At 40.6% G+C, this 21,556-nt stretch overlaps 1 protein-coding gene across 3 annotated transcripts in view; it reads left to right on the top strand.

Moving 5' to 3' along the window:
- Positions 1 to 20,243, top strand: part of nos1 (nitric oxide synthase 1) — a 62,169-nt gene extending 41,926 nt beyond the window's left edge. Inside the window, exons 21-30 of one of the 3 annotated variants that reach the window (XM_023958052.1) lie at positions 2,551 to 2,629; positions 2,888 to 3,081; positions 5,168 to 5,337; positions 6,391 to 6,601; positions 7,029 to 7,116; positions 9,770 to 9,891; positions 10,084 to 10,232; positions 10,342 to 10,536; positions 10,695 to 10,813; positions 16,999 to 20,243. In XM_023958052.1, coding sequence (XP_023813820.1) covers positions 2,551 to 2,629; positions 2,888 to 3,081; positions 5,168 to 5,337; positions 6,391 to 6,601; positions 7,029 to 7,116; positions 9,770 to 9,891; positions 10,084 to 10,232; positions 10,342 to 10,536; positions 10,695 to 10,813; positions 16,999 to 17,014 — 1,343 coding nt within the window. In that variant the 3' untranslated portion in view covers positions 17,015 to 20,243. 3 annotated transcript variants of the gene reach the window in all.
- The last annotated feature ends 1,313 nt before the right edge of the window (positions 20,244 to 21,556 follow it).

Here is a 21,556-nt window from a genome sequence, read left to right as displayed (position 1 = left end):
GCAGGAAGATCTGCAGTCTCTTCAAAGGGGTCTACAGGAGAGTTTGCCTGCTAGAGCCATAAACCACAGGAAGGAATGGTCAAAGAAGAATAAGCTTTTAGGCACCACTGTCACCTTCACTTTCAATTTTTCAAGAAAAATACTTCTTATTGAGTTAAAAATAATTTCATTTAAAAAAATGTTTTTTTCAACAGCCAAGCAATCTAAATTTAAGAAAACATCACCTACTGACTAAAACTTTCTCTCTTGAAGTGAGAATTCTTGGTGAGAGCATTTTTCTTATCCAATTTTTTCTTATTTAAAGAAAGTCTGCCAATGGGGTAAGAATTTTGATTTATTTCTGTTTTTTCAGCCATTACTTGTCAATCAGCTGAATGTGAATGTTAGTTTATTAATTTACTGCCTGCATTTTCATAACAAAGTTGGGCGTATTATTGTGAGGAGAAAGCCAACCTTTGTTAAGCTTCAAGCATCTTTTCCTTTTTCTTTCGGCTTTTCCCTTCGGGGGTCGCCACAGCAAATCAGCCTAACCCTGTCTTCTGCGTCCTCCACTCTAACACCAGCAACCTTCATGTCTTCATTCACTGCATCAAAAACCTCAATATTCTTCTACCAATAGATTCATTGTCTCTCCTCTGGACATGTCCGAACCGTCTCAGTCTGACTTTATCTCCAAACCTTTAACATGTGCTGTCCCTCTGATGTCCTCATTCCTGACCCTATCCATAATGGTCACTCCCAAAGATGACCTAAACATTCTTGCTTCCTGTCTTTTCCTCAGAGCCACTGTCTCTTGAATGAACAGGCTGGTCTCACCACGGTTTTCCACACCTCTCCTTTCACTTGAGCTGAAACTCTGCTATCACATATCACACTTGACCCGTTTTTCGACCCTTCCTGCACTCGCATCTTCACTTCTTTTCCACACTCTCCATTCCTCTGGAATGTTGATCCTAGAAACTTCAAATCCTCCACTTTCTGTATCTTTTCCCTTTTTACCTCACTCGTCCACTTTGGTCCCTCTCATTTACTCACATCTACTCTGTCTCACTGCAGCTAACCTTAACTCCTTTCCTTTCCAACCTCCACCTTTCTAGCTTCTCCTCCACCCCTCCCCTGCTCTTGCTGCGTATCACAATTATCGTCTGCAAACATGATAGTCCACAGTGATCACCCTCAAAGTGCAGTGGCTTTTACTTGTCAAATAAAGCAAAGTGCAGGAAGTTGGTATGGTTAACGCTAAAAGGGACATCCTGTTCAGGCGGATATGTTTGGCCACTTATTGATGCAAATATGCATCAAACCACTTCTGCTCCAAATTTATCTTAATTTAATTTCTACTTGGGAAAAGAAATAACATTTTTGTCATAGCTAGAAATGAATCCAGACATAAAGGGGTTAAATGCTGAATCCAACAGCTCTTTGTTCACGTTTTTCCTAAAAGGTCCCAAACCACAGTGATAAAGCTTTTTGCTCTCTGAGTCATATAGGCGGAGCCACTCTAATTATTCTCATTAGACATCTCAGTTGGCTCCTGAACTCTAATTTTCTGATGGCATCATGCATTGTTTTGTGTTTTTAAAACCATAACCTGTTGCCCATGCTCTGGGTGTTATCTTCAATTATTAACTGTGCTTTCATTTGGCACAATTCATTTACATGAGTTTTATGGGATAACTCTTTAATTAGATTTAAAAAATGCATCATCTCCTCATCAAAGTTGATTTTGAATAGGACTATTTGTCAGTTTTGACTTTTTGTTTTGATCATCAGACTATAAACTTAACTTGTTTATCTTTAAGTAAATACGTTTTTGTTGTAAATGTATGTACAATTTATATTTCAGATGTACATGATAAAATTCCATTATATTGTGGCAAAAAAGAGGTTGTTTCTCAACTGTTTGTTGTTGTTGTTTCTTCTTGTTAATGATGATGATCTGTAAAAGGCTGCAGTGGTTGTAATAGTGTTTGCAGAACTCCCACACTCTAATTAACTTCATTAAGCAGGTTGTGTTTTGGTTCAAAACGGTTTCATCAAGTTAAAGCAGTTTTAAAAAAAGCCTCATCTCCTCTGCTATACATTCAGGTCAAGCTTTATGCCGTTGCCTGCTTCAGTTTACCTAAATACAGTCATTATCACATTTCTGTGGAACTCTGTGAAGAGCTATGAGCTGAACCAGGTTTACTGGGGGGATGCAGGGCTGGAATGCTAGAAAATGAGGGAAAAAACCCTCAAAGTAAAGAAAAAAGGTGGTAGATCTGATCTTTCTCAGAGAAAATTGGGCTTTCAAGGCAAGGATTGGTCTCCATTTATGTAAGGGTTAATGGCCGACCAAGTATGCATTGTCACTTTTTAACGCACGCCGTAGAAGCCTGAACCGTCCAACGCGAAGCAGAAAAGTGCGGTTATCCTTTGGTATATGACTTTTTAACGCACTCCCAGCAGCCAATCAGAATCGAGTATTAACCCGGACCATTGTATAATAATAAATAAAGAAGGCATGGTGGTAAACTGTGATCTTTGTTCTGCTTTTTGTCTGCCTTACAGGATTATACAGCATTCACAAGAGGAAAGTTTATGGCGCCAAGATGATAGAGTCCCAAAACTTGCAAAGTCCCAAATCCAAGTAGGTTTGTGTACATGTAAAACAGTCAAAAATAACATCTAAGTGGAATAGACATTTATATATATGTGTGTATGTATATGTATATATATATATATATATATATATACATATATATATATATATATATATATATCTATATATATATATATATATATATATACATATGTATACATGTATAATATGTTGCTTCATGCATCTTATTTATGCTGATGAATGGCGTTTTGGTTTTTTGCTCTAAATCTCTGCTCTCTTTTATAGTCGCTCCACCATATTTGTGCGGCTCCACACAAACAACCACGACAAGTTGAGCTACAAGCCTGGCGACCATCTGGGCATTTTCCCTGGCAACCACGAGGACCTGGTAACGGCTCTCATAGATAAGCTGGAGGATGCTCCACCTGTCAATCAAATTGTCAAAGTGGAGTTCCTGGAGGAGAGGAACACCGCTCTAGGTGGGTGACATCGCAAGCAAAGTCTGTTAACATAAGCAGCTGGATTTAGTGATTCTAGGAATAAGGAACTGTTTTTATGTGACACTAATCATCAGATTTTTAACATGACTGTATAACAAAAGTGTTTTTTTCTTTGGTTTTGAGGTTCTTGGTCAAAGTTTGGCACATGGGGAAAGCTGAATAACGCCTCATTTTTCCTCTTTCTATTGGCAACGGCTGTTCCTGTAGACCTCTGCAATTTAGAGCAGGGGTGCTCAAGGACATGTGGGTAGATCGCAGGCCATCAAAGATAAATAAACAAAAAATGTATATATTTAAAAATAAAATTTGTCAGCGAATCATCATCCTTACCATGAAGTTAATTGACATGCAGAACGGTCAATCGAACATCCTCTGATGAACAGGTCACGTTTAAATAAACAAAGCGTGCATACGTTCTGCCATCCAAAAGCTGCTAGTGGCCCTGCTGCGCGCCGGGTCCCTTCGTCCCAGACTGTTTGTTGAGGCCGGGGCCATCGATTGTCTTGCAGCAGAGTGCGGTGGTCACGTCCACGTTGGGTCTGCTATGTCGGAGCGGGGAATTGTGGGAAATAATCCCCATTGCCTGCTTTGGTCAAAATTGGGTTGAGCACGGGTTTTTCTTCTGCCTGATTCCTTTTCATGTGGCTGTTTTAGGATTTTCACTCTTAGTTATTTCATCCCTTTTTTTTTAAAAATGTTTTGTTTTTTGCACCATAAATGTGGAGAGGGGAGAGGGTGAAAACACGGGTGCGATGTTCTGTGTCAGATTTATCAAAATAATAGCGTAAAGTGCTGCCTGTAGCAGGCATGTCAAAGTAAAAGCTGAAAGCCTCCTCTTTGACTTAAGTATTTCCTTGAGTGTGACACTGCGGGCACGGTAAATGCCGTCTCCTATGAAGTGCCGCCCTGGGCCACCGCCCACCTCGCCCATATCAAAAACAGCCACTGCGTCCCATCTGACCCAGCCGTCCTGCCACGGCGCAGCAGTTATATGAGCCCACTAAGGCAGCAGTATCCTCCTGAAGCACACGCCTCTGGAGCCCTCCCCACAGAGCGGGAGCCGCCATTCGCTCATTCAAGGTTAAGCCAACTGGGCTTTAGAAATCCCCCCCCCACGTGCACACATAGAAGGGTTTACAGCAGAGGATGAAACTCGATTGTCACTAATTACTGTCTTTTTTCTTAAGAAAACACCTTATCTGTTCTTATTATGTATTACTACAAAAATAATGTCAATACACAACAAAGCTATCACCTCACAAAGATTTTTGTACTCATTCATGTGCAAAACAATTGATTGACGGATTTTGTGTGGTAGGGGCGTGAACTTCCAACAAACTCACCCCTGATTGGTGGGAGTGGTTGAATCAGAGCGGCTTGGACAAATCCCTGTTTTCTGACATTGTATGGCTCCAACACGGCAATGTCCATATTGCTAAAACAATGTGACTTAATTGACTTCGTTTGGTTGGAATTACAAGTAAACCAATTTTATGAGTGACATCACTCTCACTCAGTCCACATGTGGACATGATGATGACCAGGAATGAAAAATGAAGTGATTCAATACCCTGAGGAGTTCTTTGGGAGTAAAGCATCAGACCTGAGTCAGTCTGGAGCTGTGTTGTGGACACTTTCCAAAGCTTTAGGTTCATGTTTTAATGTGTCGTGGAGGGAGTTGAAGACAGATGATGCTAACCTTGATTGTTGCCCGGAATAAAACAGACTGCTACATATTGCAGCGTATGTGGTCTGGTCAATTCCAGGAAAGTTCCTGCTCTGAAGTAAAGATTTCATCTTTGGGTCCAAACACAGATGAACAGAAACATATTTTGTTTTTGATTCTTCCCCCCTGATGGTGCAGCTCAGTTTTTCTCCAGTTAATAAGAAAAAACGAATGAAGCAGTAAATGATCAGGACCCGCTATTGGTGCTGAGATTAAAGGCAGAAAAGACAAAAAGACCTTTTCTGCAAACAGTCACTTCTTTTCAGGTTACATGTAGTCGTCAAATCCTCAGTCAATGTACACAGCCAATGAAGGACGTGTGCTCTTTGTTGTCTGCAGGGGTGATCAGTAACTGGACGCATGAGACCCGTATCCCTCCCTGCACCATATACCAAGCCTTCCAGTACTTTCTGGACATCACCACTCCACCAACGCCGGTGCTGCTGCAGCAGTTTGCGGCTCTGGCAACCAATGAGAAAGAGAAAAGAAAACTTGAGATCCTTAGCAAGGTAAATTAGTGACTTTTGTGACTTCCCATTAACGCTGACATTTAAACGAATAGCAAAAAAGCTCAGTGGCAACAAAAATGCAGAGTTTGGAGCTTTTTTTTTTTAGCATTCTTTGTGAGACTGCATCGAGGCATTTTTGTACGTTTTTATTGAAGCATTTTTTCTAAAGGTTTGTTTGGAAACACTGATTGCTTATTAGGCTAAAAGGCTTCGCAACTTTTGTGATGAAAATATGGAAGGCCATTTTCTTTCCCTGATGCTGGTGTGATGCACTTTGCACCAGTGGAAGTGTGCACGGTTGGAGTTAGCTTGCGCCCAGTTAAAGCTGTCGATCGCCATACACCCCAGAGGTTGCAGTGCCTCCCACAATTCTCTCCACATCTTTGTCAATGCTTGAAAAAAGCAGTGACTCACCCATTAAATTACTGTCACTAAAAGGGAAAATATGGAAAACTTGAAACGGCAGCACGAACTGTGCCACAGATCGAGTTTTAATGTCTGCAATCTTTGCTGTTTTTTGAATTTGTTGCTTTAAAAATAACTTGTGACAGGCGACTTCTTGTCTTTGCGTTTTCTTTCAAAAAACATCCAAAAAGTCTTCATATCCATCTGTTCACCGAGGTCCGTGAACCCAGGCCACAAAGCGCCTTTGATTTTCACATTTTCCTTGTTTTTTATTCACTTCAAGCTGTGTTTTAGAGATGATGCCAGGCGTCTTGGTGGGCTCTTTTGTTGTTCATTGTTGGCTTGAAAGCAAAGCAAAAGTTCATCCTGTTTTTTTCAGCTTGAGTGTGTTGCAGATTCATCCCAGCCAAATGTCAAAGATGACACACAAAAACAGTTGGGCATTGAGTGGTGAGCGGCGTTGCTGGTGGCCGCCTCCTGCTCGAAAGTCAGAGATGTTTACAGATCTAAAAGAGGAGACCCTGCTGCACTTCTTTGTTTCTGTAGTAACTAGGATGCCCCCCCCCCCCCCCCGGCTTTTTCCTCTGACCAGCAGTAAGTCAAGAACTTCAGAAGATGATGATAACAATCTGTTTCCCTGACATGTAGGGCTTACAGGAGTACGAAGAGTGGAAGTGGTACAACAATCCGACGCTGGTGGAGGTCCTCGAGGAGTTTCCGTCCATCCAGATGCCGTCCACTCTGCTGCTCACCCAGCTGCCCCTCCTGCAGGCTCGCTATTACTCCATCAGCTCCTCTCCTGACACCTACCCAGGAGAGATCCACCTCACAGTGGCCGTGGTCTCCTATCGCACCAGAGGTGAGACCGATTTTATGACTCCTGCTTTATAACTCCTGCTTCATCAAGTGGTTAAAAAGTGTAAGTCTTTTAAAGTATGAAACATTTTTTGAAAGTCTTTTTTTTTTGCAAAAAAAAGGTCACAGATAAAGAAATTTAGAGGTAAACACAATTTATTCTCAAATCCTTCCTTCAAGTTTAAAGGAAAATCTTGCTTTTCTAAGTCTGCTAATCTAATCTTTTATATTTTTGCATTATAGTTTCTCTTTGCACCCAGCCAAATTATGGCTCTGATTGCATGACGACTAATATTTCTTAATCCCCTCTGGAGAGAAAAAAGCAAGGAGCACACCAGCCTTGCATCCCCTGTTGGTTTGTCCACTCGAGATGAGTGGGAGGCTGTTCAGAGAAAGAGGTAGACTGATTGCTTGGTAATCATCCCTTTCAGATGGAGGGGGTCCTATCCACCATGGAGTGTGTTCGTCGTGGCTCAACAGGATAGAGAAGGGCGAGATGGTGCCGTGTTTTGTGCGAAGGTAAAATCGGGAAAAAGCTGCTGCTTGTTACAGACCCGCTCTGATCATCGTTTGATTTATTTTCAAAGCGTTCCCTGTGGTCTTTTAGTTATGATGAAGCCGTTTTTTTGGTTGTTTTTTTTCCCAAATCAAGAAACCTGTGTCGTTTTCTAGGACATATTTCCTGCAGAGCAGCAGGACTTTACTAGAAATTTGGCTCTGAGTTGTGGGCGGGACCGTTGGCATGAAACAACCCCGCCCCCTTCTCCTCCCCCTTGCTGAGAGCTCAGAACAGGGACTCCATAGAGCTTGTCTTTGCTTCTCCATGTCACAAATGTGATCTTTACAGACAGTTTTTCTGTCTCCTCCTGAATCACAACAGTTTGAATTTTAAAAAAAATCCTCAGAAATGTTATTTTGAGCTTCATTTTCAAATAATATGTGCCCCACCATCAGAAAAATGCGACAAGAACATGTTAAAAGCACTTAAAATACTTTCTCACTTCTGAGTGTCTCTGCCCGGTTTTCCGTGCACATCCTATAAATTAAACATTTTTACAAACTTATATTTTTGGTTTTACCGTCTATAGAAAGAATTGGTCATTTTGAATACTTGTTATTCTCAAAAAGGATCAAATTTGAATAAATATTTATGTTACAAGTAAATAAAATGAACAACATTATTAGAATACCTTATTAATTTCATCCAAAGAGCAAATTTAATCAGAATTACAACTCCAACTGTTTACCCATAGAGGGCAGTAGCTATAAAAACAAAGTTATTTTCAAAAACCAAAAGGAGGTAAGTAGCCTTTGAGTGCCAAATAATTCCAACTACCCCTGGCTGCAGCCTGCAGAATGGGTCATCATAGTGGAATGCTTTGATTGCAGAGGAATGTGAACACGCTGTGGAATGTTAGCCCCGCCCATGCTGAGGCCGTCTTCTTCTTTGGTGGTTTTACAAGTTTCCATGTGCAATATTGCCACCTACGGGTTTTAAGGAGTTTTTCCTTACTGTGAAGGGGGGGTCTAAGGGCAGGAATATCAGTTTAGCTTAGTCTTTTTTGTTAAAGTTTAGTATTATCCTAATGCATTCTTTGTATTCATGATCCCTTTTTCATTGTATGTGCTAAAATAAAATAAAAATATTTAATTGAATTAGGGAATTTCTACCATGATTCCTGCCTTCTTATGCCTTTTACAAGTTTCCATGTGCATGCATTAGGGAATTAATAAATTCTGTCTGGCCTCACAGACTCAAAAAAATAACTCATTGGATGAACTCAATTTAATTGTTTTGTCAGGATTTACATCCAATAAATATGAGTAACCCCACCTCAAAGAAAATTCTTCCATGTAATGAAATATAATCGAGTTAGTCGAACTAAATTTTATCAAGAAAGGCAAAGGAAAAAAAAACAAGCAACAGCAGTCTAATGCTAGATTCGAATTCAGAACCTCTGTTGTATAAACCCGCTATCAAAGCCACTGAGCTATCACTCCAGCGATGAAGCAATGCCGCCGGTATAAATAAATAGATTCCATATTTCTATAAATGAGGCTCTTCGTGTATCGTCTTATTGGGAGAAGCCGAGTTGAAACGATTTCATGCCACAGTTTCGTTTTTTACGTGGAAAAAACGAACTAAAGTTTTCACTTTTGAAAAGTCGAAGGATTTGAAGGACTAATAGTCATACCAGGCATTACATTAGACGAAGGAGTTGAACATTTTAAAAGTTCAATGGTTAAAATAGGTGAAGAATTGTAGCCGTGAGACGGCAAAAAGAATAAAGAGAAACAGGAAAACAGCATTCAACAGCACGCCCCTTACTTGAACTCAATTATTTTGGATTACTGGAGTTATAGGGGAAACTATTTATACATTTTGTGTTAGGTCAATTAAATGTAGATACATTCTTTTAAAATAAATATTTTTAAATAAAACAAACAGAATTTTATTGTGTTACATGAAAGAGGGACTTCAATCATTTTTTTGAGTGAAAAAATTGCACCATTCAAATTTTCCTCCCTCTGTTCTCTTTCTTCCTCATACAATTCACAATGTCACAAAATGTGCTCCACTGATTCTTCCCCTTTCCTGCAATCACAACTGCACTGATGAAGGTGAATCAAATGCACAGGCTCAGCGTGGGCGGGGTTAACATTCCACAGCAGACGGCCTCAGCATGGGCGGGGCTAACATTCCACAGCGTGTTCACATTCCTCTGCAATCAAAGCATTCCACTATGATGACCCATTCTGCAGGCTGCAGCCAGGGCTTACTCAATAATTCACTGACTGACTAAGTATACCTTGAATAATGTTAGTATCCCATACTAACTTTTCATCTACATCTTCTTGTGCAAAGTTTAAGTTATAAATCAAAAATAGGCAACAAATGTATATTTTTAAATCTATCTTTTTTGCGGGGTTTTGTTATGTCAATTTTTTTGACATTAAATGTAGATTAATGCAGTTTACATAAACTTTTGCCATATTTTTATCATGAATTGTACAGGATTGGTGTATATTGTTGTATATTCCGTCTTTATGTAAAAGATTTGGAAAATGGCCAAAATGGACTCTTCGACTTGAGCTGTTTATTGGTGTTAGGTGTTACAGGCTCAGCAAATATGCAAAGAAAAATAAAAATGTTTCATATTTCATGTTTTAGTGCTCCGTCATTCCAACTTCCCAAAGACGACCAAGCACCTTGTATCCTGGTGGGTCCAGGAACGGGCATCGCCCCGTTCAGAAGCTTCTGGCAGCACAGACTGTACAACCTTGAGCACAACGGTGGGTGTAATGACTTCTTATTCGTTTCTGGCATGAGTATTTGACACTAATGTGTACACACTTTAGTGCATGAAAACGCAGAATGAATGCCTGATTGGGTTTTAGAAAGTACACATGATGAACTTTGAGATGCTCATAACTGAGGAGTACCACTTTCAGTAGAAAACTTACAGTCTCTATTCTTCCATAAAGGGATTAAGTCGTGTCCCATGATTCTGGTGTTTGGCTGTCGGCAATCTGAGATGGACCACATCTACAAAGAGGAGACCCTCCAGGCCAAGAACAAAGGGGTGTTCAAGGAGCTCTACACAGCTTACTCCAGAGAGCCCGGTAAACCAAAGGTACTCCACTTAGTGCCGACTCCTGCATGGACTTCAGCGGCCGCAGAGTCTATGTCACTTCCTGAGCTTTGGGAGATGACTTCCTCCTTTTGCTTTCTGCATCTGTTAGAAATATGTGCAAGACGTTCTCCGCGAGCACCTGTCAGAGATGGTGTACCAATGCCTTAAGAAGGAAGGGGGCCACATTTACGTATGTGGGGATGTCACGATGGCTGGGGACGTTCTCAAGACTGTGCAGCAAATCGTCAAGCAGCAGGGCAACATGAGTCTGGAGGATGCTGGCTTCTACATCAGCAAGCTTCGGGTAAAAAGACTGCAGAATTTTGGTGTGGAAATTCTAAGTAGCAAAAAAAACTAACTTTCCATCCTATAAGTAGAAAATAGTTAAAGTATGTGGGTTTTAAAAAAATAAAACTTATTTTGAACTCTTTCTACCTCTTTTGTTTACTTTGTCGTCACCAGGATGAGAACCGTTACCACGAAGACATCTTCGGTGTCACTCTGCGCACCTATGAAGTCACCAACCGGATTCGCTCCGAGTCCATCGCCTACATTGAGGAGAACAAAAAAGACTCAGATGAGTGAGTGATTTCCTCGTTCGTTTCCAGCGTTGCCTCTGAAATTGGAGCCCACAATGATCAAAAAGGATTGATTTACCTTGAATTACACAAAAGAAGCTGCAATTTAAACCATTTTGTGAGTGTAGATGTGGGAATAAAGGACTCTTTTTGGAGTTTAAGGCTAATGGAAAGTATTTGTGCGACTGCCCATATATATTTTTGTGTTAAATGTCAGTCTTTCCCTAATAAAGTAGTGTATTTATCTTCTGCTCTATCTCACACTCCAGCTGAACTTTGCTAAGGTTTTATTGATGGACGTGTGTGGACAAGCTGACAGTAATGCTTGAAAGTGGTAACCACATCGCTAACAGTGCCTAATAGGATAAACAAAAGACAAGAGCATCACCAATGATAAATATGTTCAAAATAAAACTAGGATAGAAAAATGGAATAAAATGATATGGTGATGAAAATTAAATTTAATAATCTTGTGATCAATTTTGTCTAAAAAGGAAAAAAATTCAGTGTATAAATCAAATCTGTCATTTTTTTTCCAGTTGTTGCAGGGTCAGTATTATGAAGGTGTTGCTGCTTCTTCATTTACCATTTTATTTTATTTTGGGTCACCGATCTGCTTGAACTGCAGTCAGCAGCGCTTTGATGATAGAAAAACAACTATTATAATATTTTTATTATTTAGTTCTAAAATTATTCACAGCAACAGAGACATTCATGTTGTGTTTACTGCTGAAATTAGCCAGGAAGTTGACAAAGGTAACTGTTGATAGTGTATAGCGTCTTTCTTTCAAAGCCTTTGTGTTTTTATCTGTTATGTTTTGTTGATTCTGATCTGCTGTTCTAAATGAAGGTAAAAAATTAGGCTGTTTAAAGGCTTATTATTTGAATTTTCCTTCTTCCGGTAAAAAGACAAATATATAAATGAATGTTATGTTAAATAGTAGAATAGTAGAAACGAGGGTTTCATCTGTGAATCATTAGACATGACAATCCAGAGACGAGACCCGGGCGCAGAGCAGCAGTGTAAAACGCTCCTCTGAGCCTCCCTTAGGGTTAGTGCCGGTGCAAAACCCATGCAGGGAAAGTCAAGCAGTTCCGAGCTTTAGCTTATGTGCTGAAAGACAAATGAAAGGAGCCCGTCATAGAAACTTAAAAGTGACAGACAGCAGTTCTCACAAGCAGAATTATGTCATTAAATGCGGTTTATTAAACATTCGATCCATTTCCTCCAAGTCCCTCTTAGTCAACGAGTTAATTACTGATAACAATCTTAGTCTTTTAGCCTTAACAGAAACTTGGCTCCATCAGGATGACTATGTTAGATTGAATGAAGCAACCCCCCCCACTTATGCTAACTATCAGAAATCCAGGATTTCAGGGAAAGGAGGTGGTTTGGCAGTAATATCACAGTCTAGCTTACTTCTCAGCCCTAAAGTTAAAAATGCTTATAATTCATTTGAAAGCATCATATTGTCTTTAAGTCACCCAAACAGGAAAACTCGAAAACCTGTTTTACTCATAATTATTTATCGCCCCCCCGGCCCATATTCAGAATTTTTAACTGAGTTTTCCGACTTCCTATCGACTATTGTCTTAGATTCTGATCAAATTATAATATTAGGGGATTTTAATATTCATGTTGATGACCCCAGTGACTGCCTAGGAAAGGCTTTTGCAGCTTTATTAGATGATGTTGGTTTCACCCAAAGTGTGAATGAACCCACTCACTATCATAAGCACACCCTGGACCTTGTTCTAACCCATGGGATAGAGATCAGCCAGCTGAGTGTCCTTCCTCTTAACCCCATCATTTCTGATCACTTTATGATTACCTTCCAGTTTACACTGGAACATCCTTCTGCCCCAGTGAATAAGAAACAACTTAGAAGAACCTTAACTGACCGTTCTGTGTCTGAGTTTAAACACACAGTTCAGCCAGTACTTAGTGATATTCTGAGAAAATACTCTGAGACCAGCTCCCATAGTATCAGTCCTAGTATAAATGACCACTTTGTTAATGATGCCTTACAAGCCCTCAGGAGTACACTCCATGTTGTTGCCCCCTTGAAACCTAAGTTCGTCAGACAAAACCGAGTAGCACCGTGGTTTAACGCTGAAACTCGTTCTCTTAAACGAGAAACCCGTAAGTTGGAAAGAGAATGGCGCCGCTCCGGTTCAGAGCAGTCTCTGGATATCTGGAAACATAGCCTATTAAATTATAAAAAAGCTCTGCGTAGAGCTAGAAGCCAGTACTATTCAACCTTAATATCAGAGAATGGAAACAATCCAAGATTTCTTTTTAGCACTATAGCTAAATTAACTCGCAGTCAGAGCTCAGTAGAACCACATGTTCCTGTTTCTCTCAGCTCTGATGATTTTCTTACATTTTTCGATAGTAAAATCTCAAATATTAGACATAAGTTAAATCAAGTTATTCCTATTATCAGCCCAGAACAGGCTGAAGCGGTAGAAATGGAAGCATCCATAGAAACCTCTGTAACATTAGACTGCTTCACTGCTGTGGATCAAGCGGAAATAACATCAATTATTACGTCCTCCAAATCCTCAACGTGTCTGTTAGACCCAATTCCCACTAGACTTTTTAAAGAAACTTTTCCCCTAATTAATGATCCCATATTAACAATGATAAATACCTCTCTGGAAACGGGTTACGTGCCACAGTCTTTTAAATATGCAGTTGTTAAACCTCTTCTGAAAAAGCCCAGTTTGGATCCTAGCATCTTGGCCAACTATAGACCGATATCAAACCTGCCCTTTTTTTCTAAAATCCTAGAAAGAGTTGTAGTTAAGCAGCTTTACTGCCACCTACAGGACAACAGCCACTTTGAAGACTTTCAGTCGGGGTTTAGACCTCACCACAGTACGGAAACTGCACTAGTTAGAGTCTCTAATGACTTGTTATTGGCCTCAGAAAAGGGACTACTTTCTATTCTGGTCCTGTTGGACCTCAGTGCTGCCTTTGACACTATCGACCACTGTATTTTACTCCATAGATTAGAGCAGGACATAGGGATCAGAGGATCTGCTCTCCAGTGGTTTAAATCCTATCTGTCTGATAGGTATCAGTTCGTTAATGTAAATGGCCATTCCTCTCAGTGCACTCGAGTCAACTATGGAGTCCCACAGGGCTCAGTCTTGGGACCGATCCTGTTTACGCTTTATATGTTACCCCTAGGAAACATAATCAGGAAACACAGCATTAATTTTCATTGTTATGCCGACGATACGCAGTTGTATTTATCCATGAAGCCTGACCAGAATGACCAGATAGAGAAACTGAACGCCTGCATCAGTGACATCAAGACCTGGATGACAATTAATTACCTCCTCTTGAACCCAGAAAAAACTGAGGTCATTATACTTGGTCCTAAAAACCTCAGAGATGCTCTGTCTGCTCAGATAGTCTCCCTGGATGGTATAAGTATAGCCCCCAATTCCACAGTTAGAAACCTTGGGGTTTTACTTGACCAGGATTTATCATTTAAGGCTCACATATCTCAGGCATGTAGAACTGCCTTTTTTCACCTGCGAAATATTGCTAAGATCAGAAATCTACTTTCTAAGAGTGATGCTGAAAAACTCATCCATGCATTTGTTACGTCGAGGCTGGATTACTGTAACTCCTTGTTAGCAGCGTGTCCTAAGAGTTCCTTAAGAAGTCTCCAGCTTGTTCAGAACGCAGCTGCTAGATTGTTAGCTGGAACCAGCAGAAGAGATCACATCACTCCTGTGATAGTTTCGCTCCATTGGCTCCCAGTTGATTCTAGAATTAAGTTCAAGATCCTCCTGTTAACCTATAAGGCCTTACATGGAATGGCCCCGTCCTATATTAAGGACCTCATAGTCCCTTACCAACCAATCAGAACACTTCGCTCGCAAAATGCAGGACTGCTTGTGGTTCCTAGAATTAGTAAAAGTACGGTTGGAGGTAGAGCGTTTAGCCACCAAGCCCCTGTCTTATGGAATAAACTCCCAGCTCATGTAAGAGAGGCCGACTCAGTTTCTACATTCAAAGCTAGACTGAAAACATTCCTCTTTGGACAGACTTATTGTCAGACTGGCTAGTATTCAGAGATTATTTAACTTAATGTTAATTTGTTTAAATTAAACTTAATAATAACTATTTCTTTTAAAAGGCTGCTAGAAGTTGAAGCTGGGGTAACTATGGTGCACTGGGGTTCTGTCCTCTTTCCTTTTTTACTTCTACCCTTCCTCTCCTCTATTCTTGATCATAATTTATCATTTAGTTCTCCATGCCTCTGTTTGGTGCAGTGCGATTCATGTATTGTCCCTCTTTTCCTCTCCCCTCCTGGGGAGTGGGAGTGCTTCCAGACCCCAGTTGGCTCATCCGTGCTCCAGTTCCTGACCATTTACCTCGCCTTTGCTCCTGCTCCTACACCTGGCTGTGGATCCTGCCTCTGGCTCATCTCTGGCTCGTCTCTGCTCTGTACCTGACCGAGTACCTCGTCTCTGCTCCTGCTCCTACACCTGGCTGTGGATCCTGCCTCTGGCTCATCTCTGGCTCGTCTCTGCTCTGTGCCTGACCGAGTACCTCGTCTCTGCTCCTGCTCCTACACCTGGCTGTGGATCCTGTCTCCGGCTCGACTCGCGCCTTTGACTGTCCCCACAACCACGGCTGGATGAAGCTCGTCTGCTGGACTTTTATATATGTAGTTGTAGATTTAGATAAGTTAATTCTTCTCTAAGATTTCTGGTAAATCGCCTGTCCGTCCTGGGAGAGGATCCCTCCTTCATGTGGGCACCCCTGAGGTTTCTTCGTTTTTTCCGGAATCCGGTTTTTTTGGGAGTTTTTCCTTACCGCGAAGGGGGGTCTAAGGGCAGGGATGCCAGTATAGCTTAGTCAGTTTGTTAGTTCATTTTAGTATTTTTCTATTGAACTCTTTGTATTCGTGATCCTTTTGATTTCATGTTTTACTTCGAAGCCCATCGAGACGACTGTTGTTGTGATTTTGGGCTATACAAATAAAATTGAATTGAATTGAATTGAATTGACATGATGACAATGGTACGTTCCATTTTCATGCAATCTTTGAAGTGGCCGTACGAGCCTCAAGGGAACTGAGACTCACCTGCGCTCCTCTTAGAGGGCCTATATCCTGCTTTTCTTAAGCCTTTCAGAGTAAACGATATCTGTATTTATGATGATATATAACTTTAGCACACGATCTTAATGAAATATGAGTTTTTTGTCGCCCTTTTTCCTACCTAGATTTCTGAGACTCCACCTTTCACTGAACCTAGAGTCAGACTCGGCGGCAGCGTTTCTGCATTTCAACAAACATCCGAACTTTTGCAAAAATAGATGTGCATATTGTGCATTTAAAATGAAATCGGACAGACTGAACAGCTGAAAAACCTGCAGCGCCCGTACGGATGATTCCGGTGACCCTCATGTAGTTTAGGATAACGTGTCTGTTCACTCAGCAGAACTCACTCTCTGCCCATGTTTTAAGCTCTCACATCCTAAATAGAGTCTGAAACGGAGAGACAACCACACTTTTGTCTTTATTTATGAATTCAATCATGTGCTTTATGACGCGCAGTATTTCTGTTTACACACACAGCCAGGATCATTAACTCCTCTCATCCTGCAGCACGGTTAGCTGTGTGGGATGATTGGTTATTTATTTAGCTTCATGCCACCGATGTTTTCTTTTGCTGTCACTTCCACACACCCCAGCGTGGGCTGAGATCTTAGAGTGGGACACAAAAAAAAAAGCCAAACGCAGCTCCATTTCAGTGACATTTGAAAGTCCACTTCCCCGTCTGTAACCTGCGGTTCTTTGGTAACGGTGCGTTGTCGTCTCGACGTGAAAACAGAGTGTGTAACCATGGAAACCTGTGGAGACTAACGAGATTAGACTGAAAGCGAGTGGCTCTATTCCATTTTTCTGGTTTTGTTGTTTGTGCATATTCAAGATTATGCACTTCAGAAACCCTCGCCTTGAGAGCAAAACGAGGACTTTGCGTGGCTCAGTAGGACCCGGCGAAATGCGTGACAGGCCGCGGTTCCTGTGTGGATTGTCACTCGGATTTCACATTTGTCCATCAGAGCTCCAGCTCACTGGATGAGTAATGAGTGTAACATCTCTGTTTTTGTCTTTCTCCTCATTCCCCGTCCCCGCTTTTGTCCTGGTCTCTCTCAGGGTTTTCTGCTCGTAGGACGATGAATCTGGGGTTTTTTTCTGACGACAGCCAGTGAGGAGGACGCCACAGCGCTGGTTAAAGAATACTGTGCCAATTTTCATACTGTAAAAAAAAGAAAAAAGAAAAGAAAAAGGTTTCTCTTTTTATAAATCACTTAAATGTTTCTGTTGGGCTCTGCAACTGTGTCTGTAGCAAGATGGACATGTTTTGTTGTTGATGATGCTTCCCAAAATTTGAAATTGATCTTTATGATTCATAATGTGTGCACCCAGTGTAATGACCTGCCTCATTGTGAATGCATGACAAAGACAAAACTATTATACTCCAATATAGTATTTTCCGTGGTATTGTTGCAGTTAAAAGCTTTTTTTTTTTCAGTTCATGTACTTGCAATGAACTGTTTGATGTTAATTCAAACTTGACATTTCTCTGTAAACTGTATGAACTTGTGGGGAAAATATCTGAGCTGGCGAAACAAAAAGAAACTGTACAGGCATGCGTTTTACACGCTGACACGTGTTTCGCCAACAAACGTACTGTGTGGCCGCGTCACCTTGAATTGTGAGTGCAGCAATTCTGTCAAAGCCTTAATAAACAAATAAACTAGCTTCCCTTTTTGGCGATCCATCAACAGCCTCAGTGCTCCTTAGAGGCCCTCCTGTCGTCGTTTCACGCAAAACCGCTCATCTAATATTCATCATCTTGCTCTGTTCGTTTGGAAAATAACATTCAAGTTGCTTTATTTCGGTAACTTTTATCAGAAATCCCAAACAGGAATTCTAAAATTGTTCTTTGCTGCAACTTTTTTAGCTTAATTATCTTTGTCTGTCATTTTCTTTGCCTGATTTCAGGTGTATGGAGTGGTTTTTGTGCCCTTATTCCAACACACAAAACTCACTGTTCTGAGTGTAAAACTTAAAAAAATGTGCGTTCTCAAAAATTATTTTACATTTGAAAGAGAAAAATCCACCCAAAACTCAAAAATACATGTAAACAAAACATCGCTTAGTTGAGAATTTCTCTTGCGTGAAAATGTTTTGATTTTAAATATTGTGTAGGTTTCACGAGGAAAAGTGTTTGGTTAGCCTGTATTTTTGAGTATGAAGTGCATTTTTCTCTTTCAAGTGCAAAATAACCAAAATATTTAAAGCTTTTCACTCAATACAGTGAGTGTGACAGCAGATCTACCCAGTTGGCTTTTGGCATTCCCATTTTTTAGTTGAGGTGTGTTATGTAGGGTATTTTCTGGCCTAGAAGTTTATTAACTTTACGTAATTATAGAGAAAGTTTGTTTTTGTTTTTTCACAATTTGCTTATCCTGGCGTTTTATTATCCCATAGTGCAGTTTTGATTTGTCTTTTCAAAACGTTGATGGATTTTTGGCATCTCAGTTTAGTGAGTAGACATTAAAAAAAGCCAAGATCGGTCCTATAATTGGTTAACTTTGGCAAAAAAAAACATTGGATTTCAGGATTAAAGATTTCTGATTAGATTACAGTTTAAACCCTTTTGGTGTGACTTTTTTCACAGCTGGTAACTGGAATCGGAAATCTCAGACTTAAGGTTTTGGCATTTTTAGAGTTCAGGTTTGTAAATCAGGTTGTTTTGTGTGGTTTTGACTCTGTGTATTGATTTAAGATTGTTTTAATCTTATTGCTTTAACAATAACTGCCTCTGTACTGGTTTGCTGGAACAAAGGGACCAACTAAAAACTGGAAAACCTGAACTTTGAAATATTTGGTTGAAAATATGTGTGAAGAGGCCATTTATGTTCTGGAGAATTTAGCTTAAAGATTTTTTTCTCTTATTTTTGATGTTTATGCATAAAACTACATTAAAACACTTGGAAGTTTTCATGAGGAGTCCGTAAAATATGCCTCCCCATCGGGTCAGCCTAACTTCACCCTTTTCTTTTGAAATGTCGCATCTCTGCACGTCAAAAGATGCCGCTCGAATAGCATCAGAGATCGGTCAACCTAATCACCAGTGGAGCTTCTCAAATCTGTATTTATCTGCCTCTTGCCTTATATTTAGCTCGCTGCAAATGTTTGGAAGATGATTTTCGTTGCATGTTTCGTGCTCCCTGTGGCCGAGACGCCACCTCTTCACTGTGAACGAACACCTGCCTCGCGGCGTTAGCACGCATGTGTGTGTGTGTGTGCATGCATTTGTGCGCCCTACGAACCACCAACAGTGTGCACATCTCTATATGAGTGGGTGTGAACATGCATGATCTCAGGTGTGTTTTGCTCACTTGCTTGTTGTCTGATTCTTTTTTTTTTTTTTTTTTTGGAGAAAAAAGAATGAATTTGTTTCTGAATCACAGACGCCTGCAGAGGCTTTGGGAACAGGAAACTGCCCACAATGGCGTCCTGTTGCGATTTGAGCTTTACAGTTGCTTTCTCTCTGGCTCCACTCCAGCTTTCCCATCTGGAGATGAGATCGCAGTTCAGGCTAATGTGGTCATTTTCTGCTTTGAGCCGCTGTTTGGTTGGTCCACATAAGAACTCAGCATTTTCTTCTGGGCCTTTTTTGTTGTTTTGTTTACATCTGAGGTAGCTTTAGCTTGTGGTTTCAGTTCGGTTACGTTTTGTCTTATTTCTGAACACATGGATTTATCAATGGGGAGGAAAATGGGGGGTTCCCATAGTTCCCAGTCTTCTTTATTCTTGATGAATGTCTCTGTATAAGTTGTTCCAACTTGTTTGTTTAAATTAAAAAAGTGACAAATTTGTGATTTGAAATGTGCAACAAAAAAGAGTTGATACAAGAAAAAGCTTCTATATATATACATAGCATCTATATAAATATATACATATATGTAAAGGCAAAGTATAACCAAAAAAGAGCACCACTTCAGTCTTTTCTAAGAATGTATTTTGATTATGTAAATGAAAACTTTGTTTGAGCTTGATTTAAGAAAACTGTGTTCATGTTGACTCTCGTATCCTTTAGGTATGAGATTGCATGGGGGTCTGTTGGTATCTTGGCGGCGCCGCCGAACAGGTAGCGCCACGCTCCTTTGCTTTGTGCATCTGTCAGGCGCACAGGGCTTCGGGTGGGAGCCAAATTAGGGAGGGGGTTTATCTTTCTGTGTTTGTGAATTGCTGCTAATCAGAACAATCCCATCAGCCTCTGCTATTATGACTTGTTGCGTACTTGATTGAGGATGTTCCATTTTAATGCGTCAACTATAAGGAGACTTTGCTTTTACTTATAAATAAAGAAACATTTCCAGAATGTGTTGGCACTTGTTTGGTCTGGTTTTTTTTTGGGGGGGGGGTTTGTTCATGCAAGCAGCAGATTCTGCACCAGCCTAATGCCTAATGGTCTTATCCCCCTTCCCCTCCTACTATCACCCTCCTTCCCCCCCCTCTTTCTAACGTCCCTCTCTCTTCTTCCCCTCTTTCCTTTTCCGTCCGGTCCAACACCAAAGATCTTCAAACATGTTTGAAATTAATAAAGTTTGGCCTCAATTACAAAAGGGGTTTATTCAGACATACCTTTGGTTTGTCTGAAGATTAATAACCCCTCTTGTTAAAGTAAAATATGTCCAACACAAGAGGCCCTCAGCTCTCATCTGTTTGCCCAGCTGTTGGACAGGACAAGGTAAAAAAAAAAAAAAAAAAAAAAAAACTTCCTTCTGCAAACAAAGACTTGAGGACAATGAGAAATGAGGCGGAGCTTCTGGGGGAGAGGTTACAGAAGATTTCTTTATGGCGTCGACATTTTTTTTACCAAAACCAAAGAAATCTTCATCCGAAACGAACAAAATTGGTTTTAAAGTGAAGTTCTAACTGTATTTCTGGCCCAAAGACAAACTAATGCTAAAAGTATTCTGCTTTAAAAAAATTTGTCCTGATTGTGCATTTTTATAAGTTTATTTACATTCTGAGATAACGTCTTTAGAAACCTTTATTGCAGGTAATATTAAGTAAACCTGCATTGTCTAAATGAGGCAAATGTGCCACAAGCTTGGGCATGAAAAGAAAGAGGGATGGCATCCTGAGGATTAAGGGGTTAGAAGCCAGTGGGGAGAACACGAGCAGGAGACTCTGAAAGCACTTCCAGATGAAAATAAGGACAGAGGCTGAAGTTAAAAGGATCCATTCAGACCGATGGAGTTATCAGCTGGATTCCCCTGACAGCAAATCAATCAACTCGAATCAATCATGTGTTGTACAGCAGCAAAGCTCGGCACTGTCATTGGCACGGCGCATCGGCGGAGACGGAGGCAGATGAAGGTTGGCGTGCGGGGGCCAAAAGACCAACGCTCAAGCCCTGACGGGAGCATCGAGGATCTAAACAGGAGGAGGAGGAGGAAGGGAGAGGAGAGGAGAGGAGAGGAGAGGAGAATGTCTGACGGTTTTTGTTGGAAAAAAATATTTAGTATTAATATTTAAATATTAGTTTCTCCCTAAAAATGAGTTCTGGTGTAGTTCTAGTGATTAAAATGAATCTCTTGCATCTTTTATTCTTTCTGAAGTCACGTTTCAAACCAGGCAGCAAGAATGCAAAGAGCCTTTGATGGTTCCTTATCTATGCACAGATAAGGAA

The sequence above is a fragment of the Oryzias latipes genome, chromosome 9 (assembly GCF_002234675.1).
Source record: "Oryzias latipes chromosome 9, ASM223467v1".
Taxonomy (NCBI): domain Eukaryota; kingdom Metazoa; phylum Chordata; class Actinopteri; order Beloniformes; family Adrianichthyidae; genus Oryzias; species Oryzias latipes.
The sequence above is the reverse complement of the archived record's forward strand: the minus strand, read 5'-3'. Positions and strand labels throughout refer to the sequence as shown.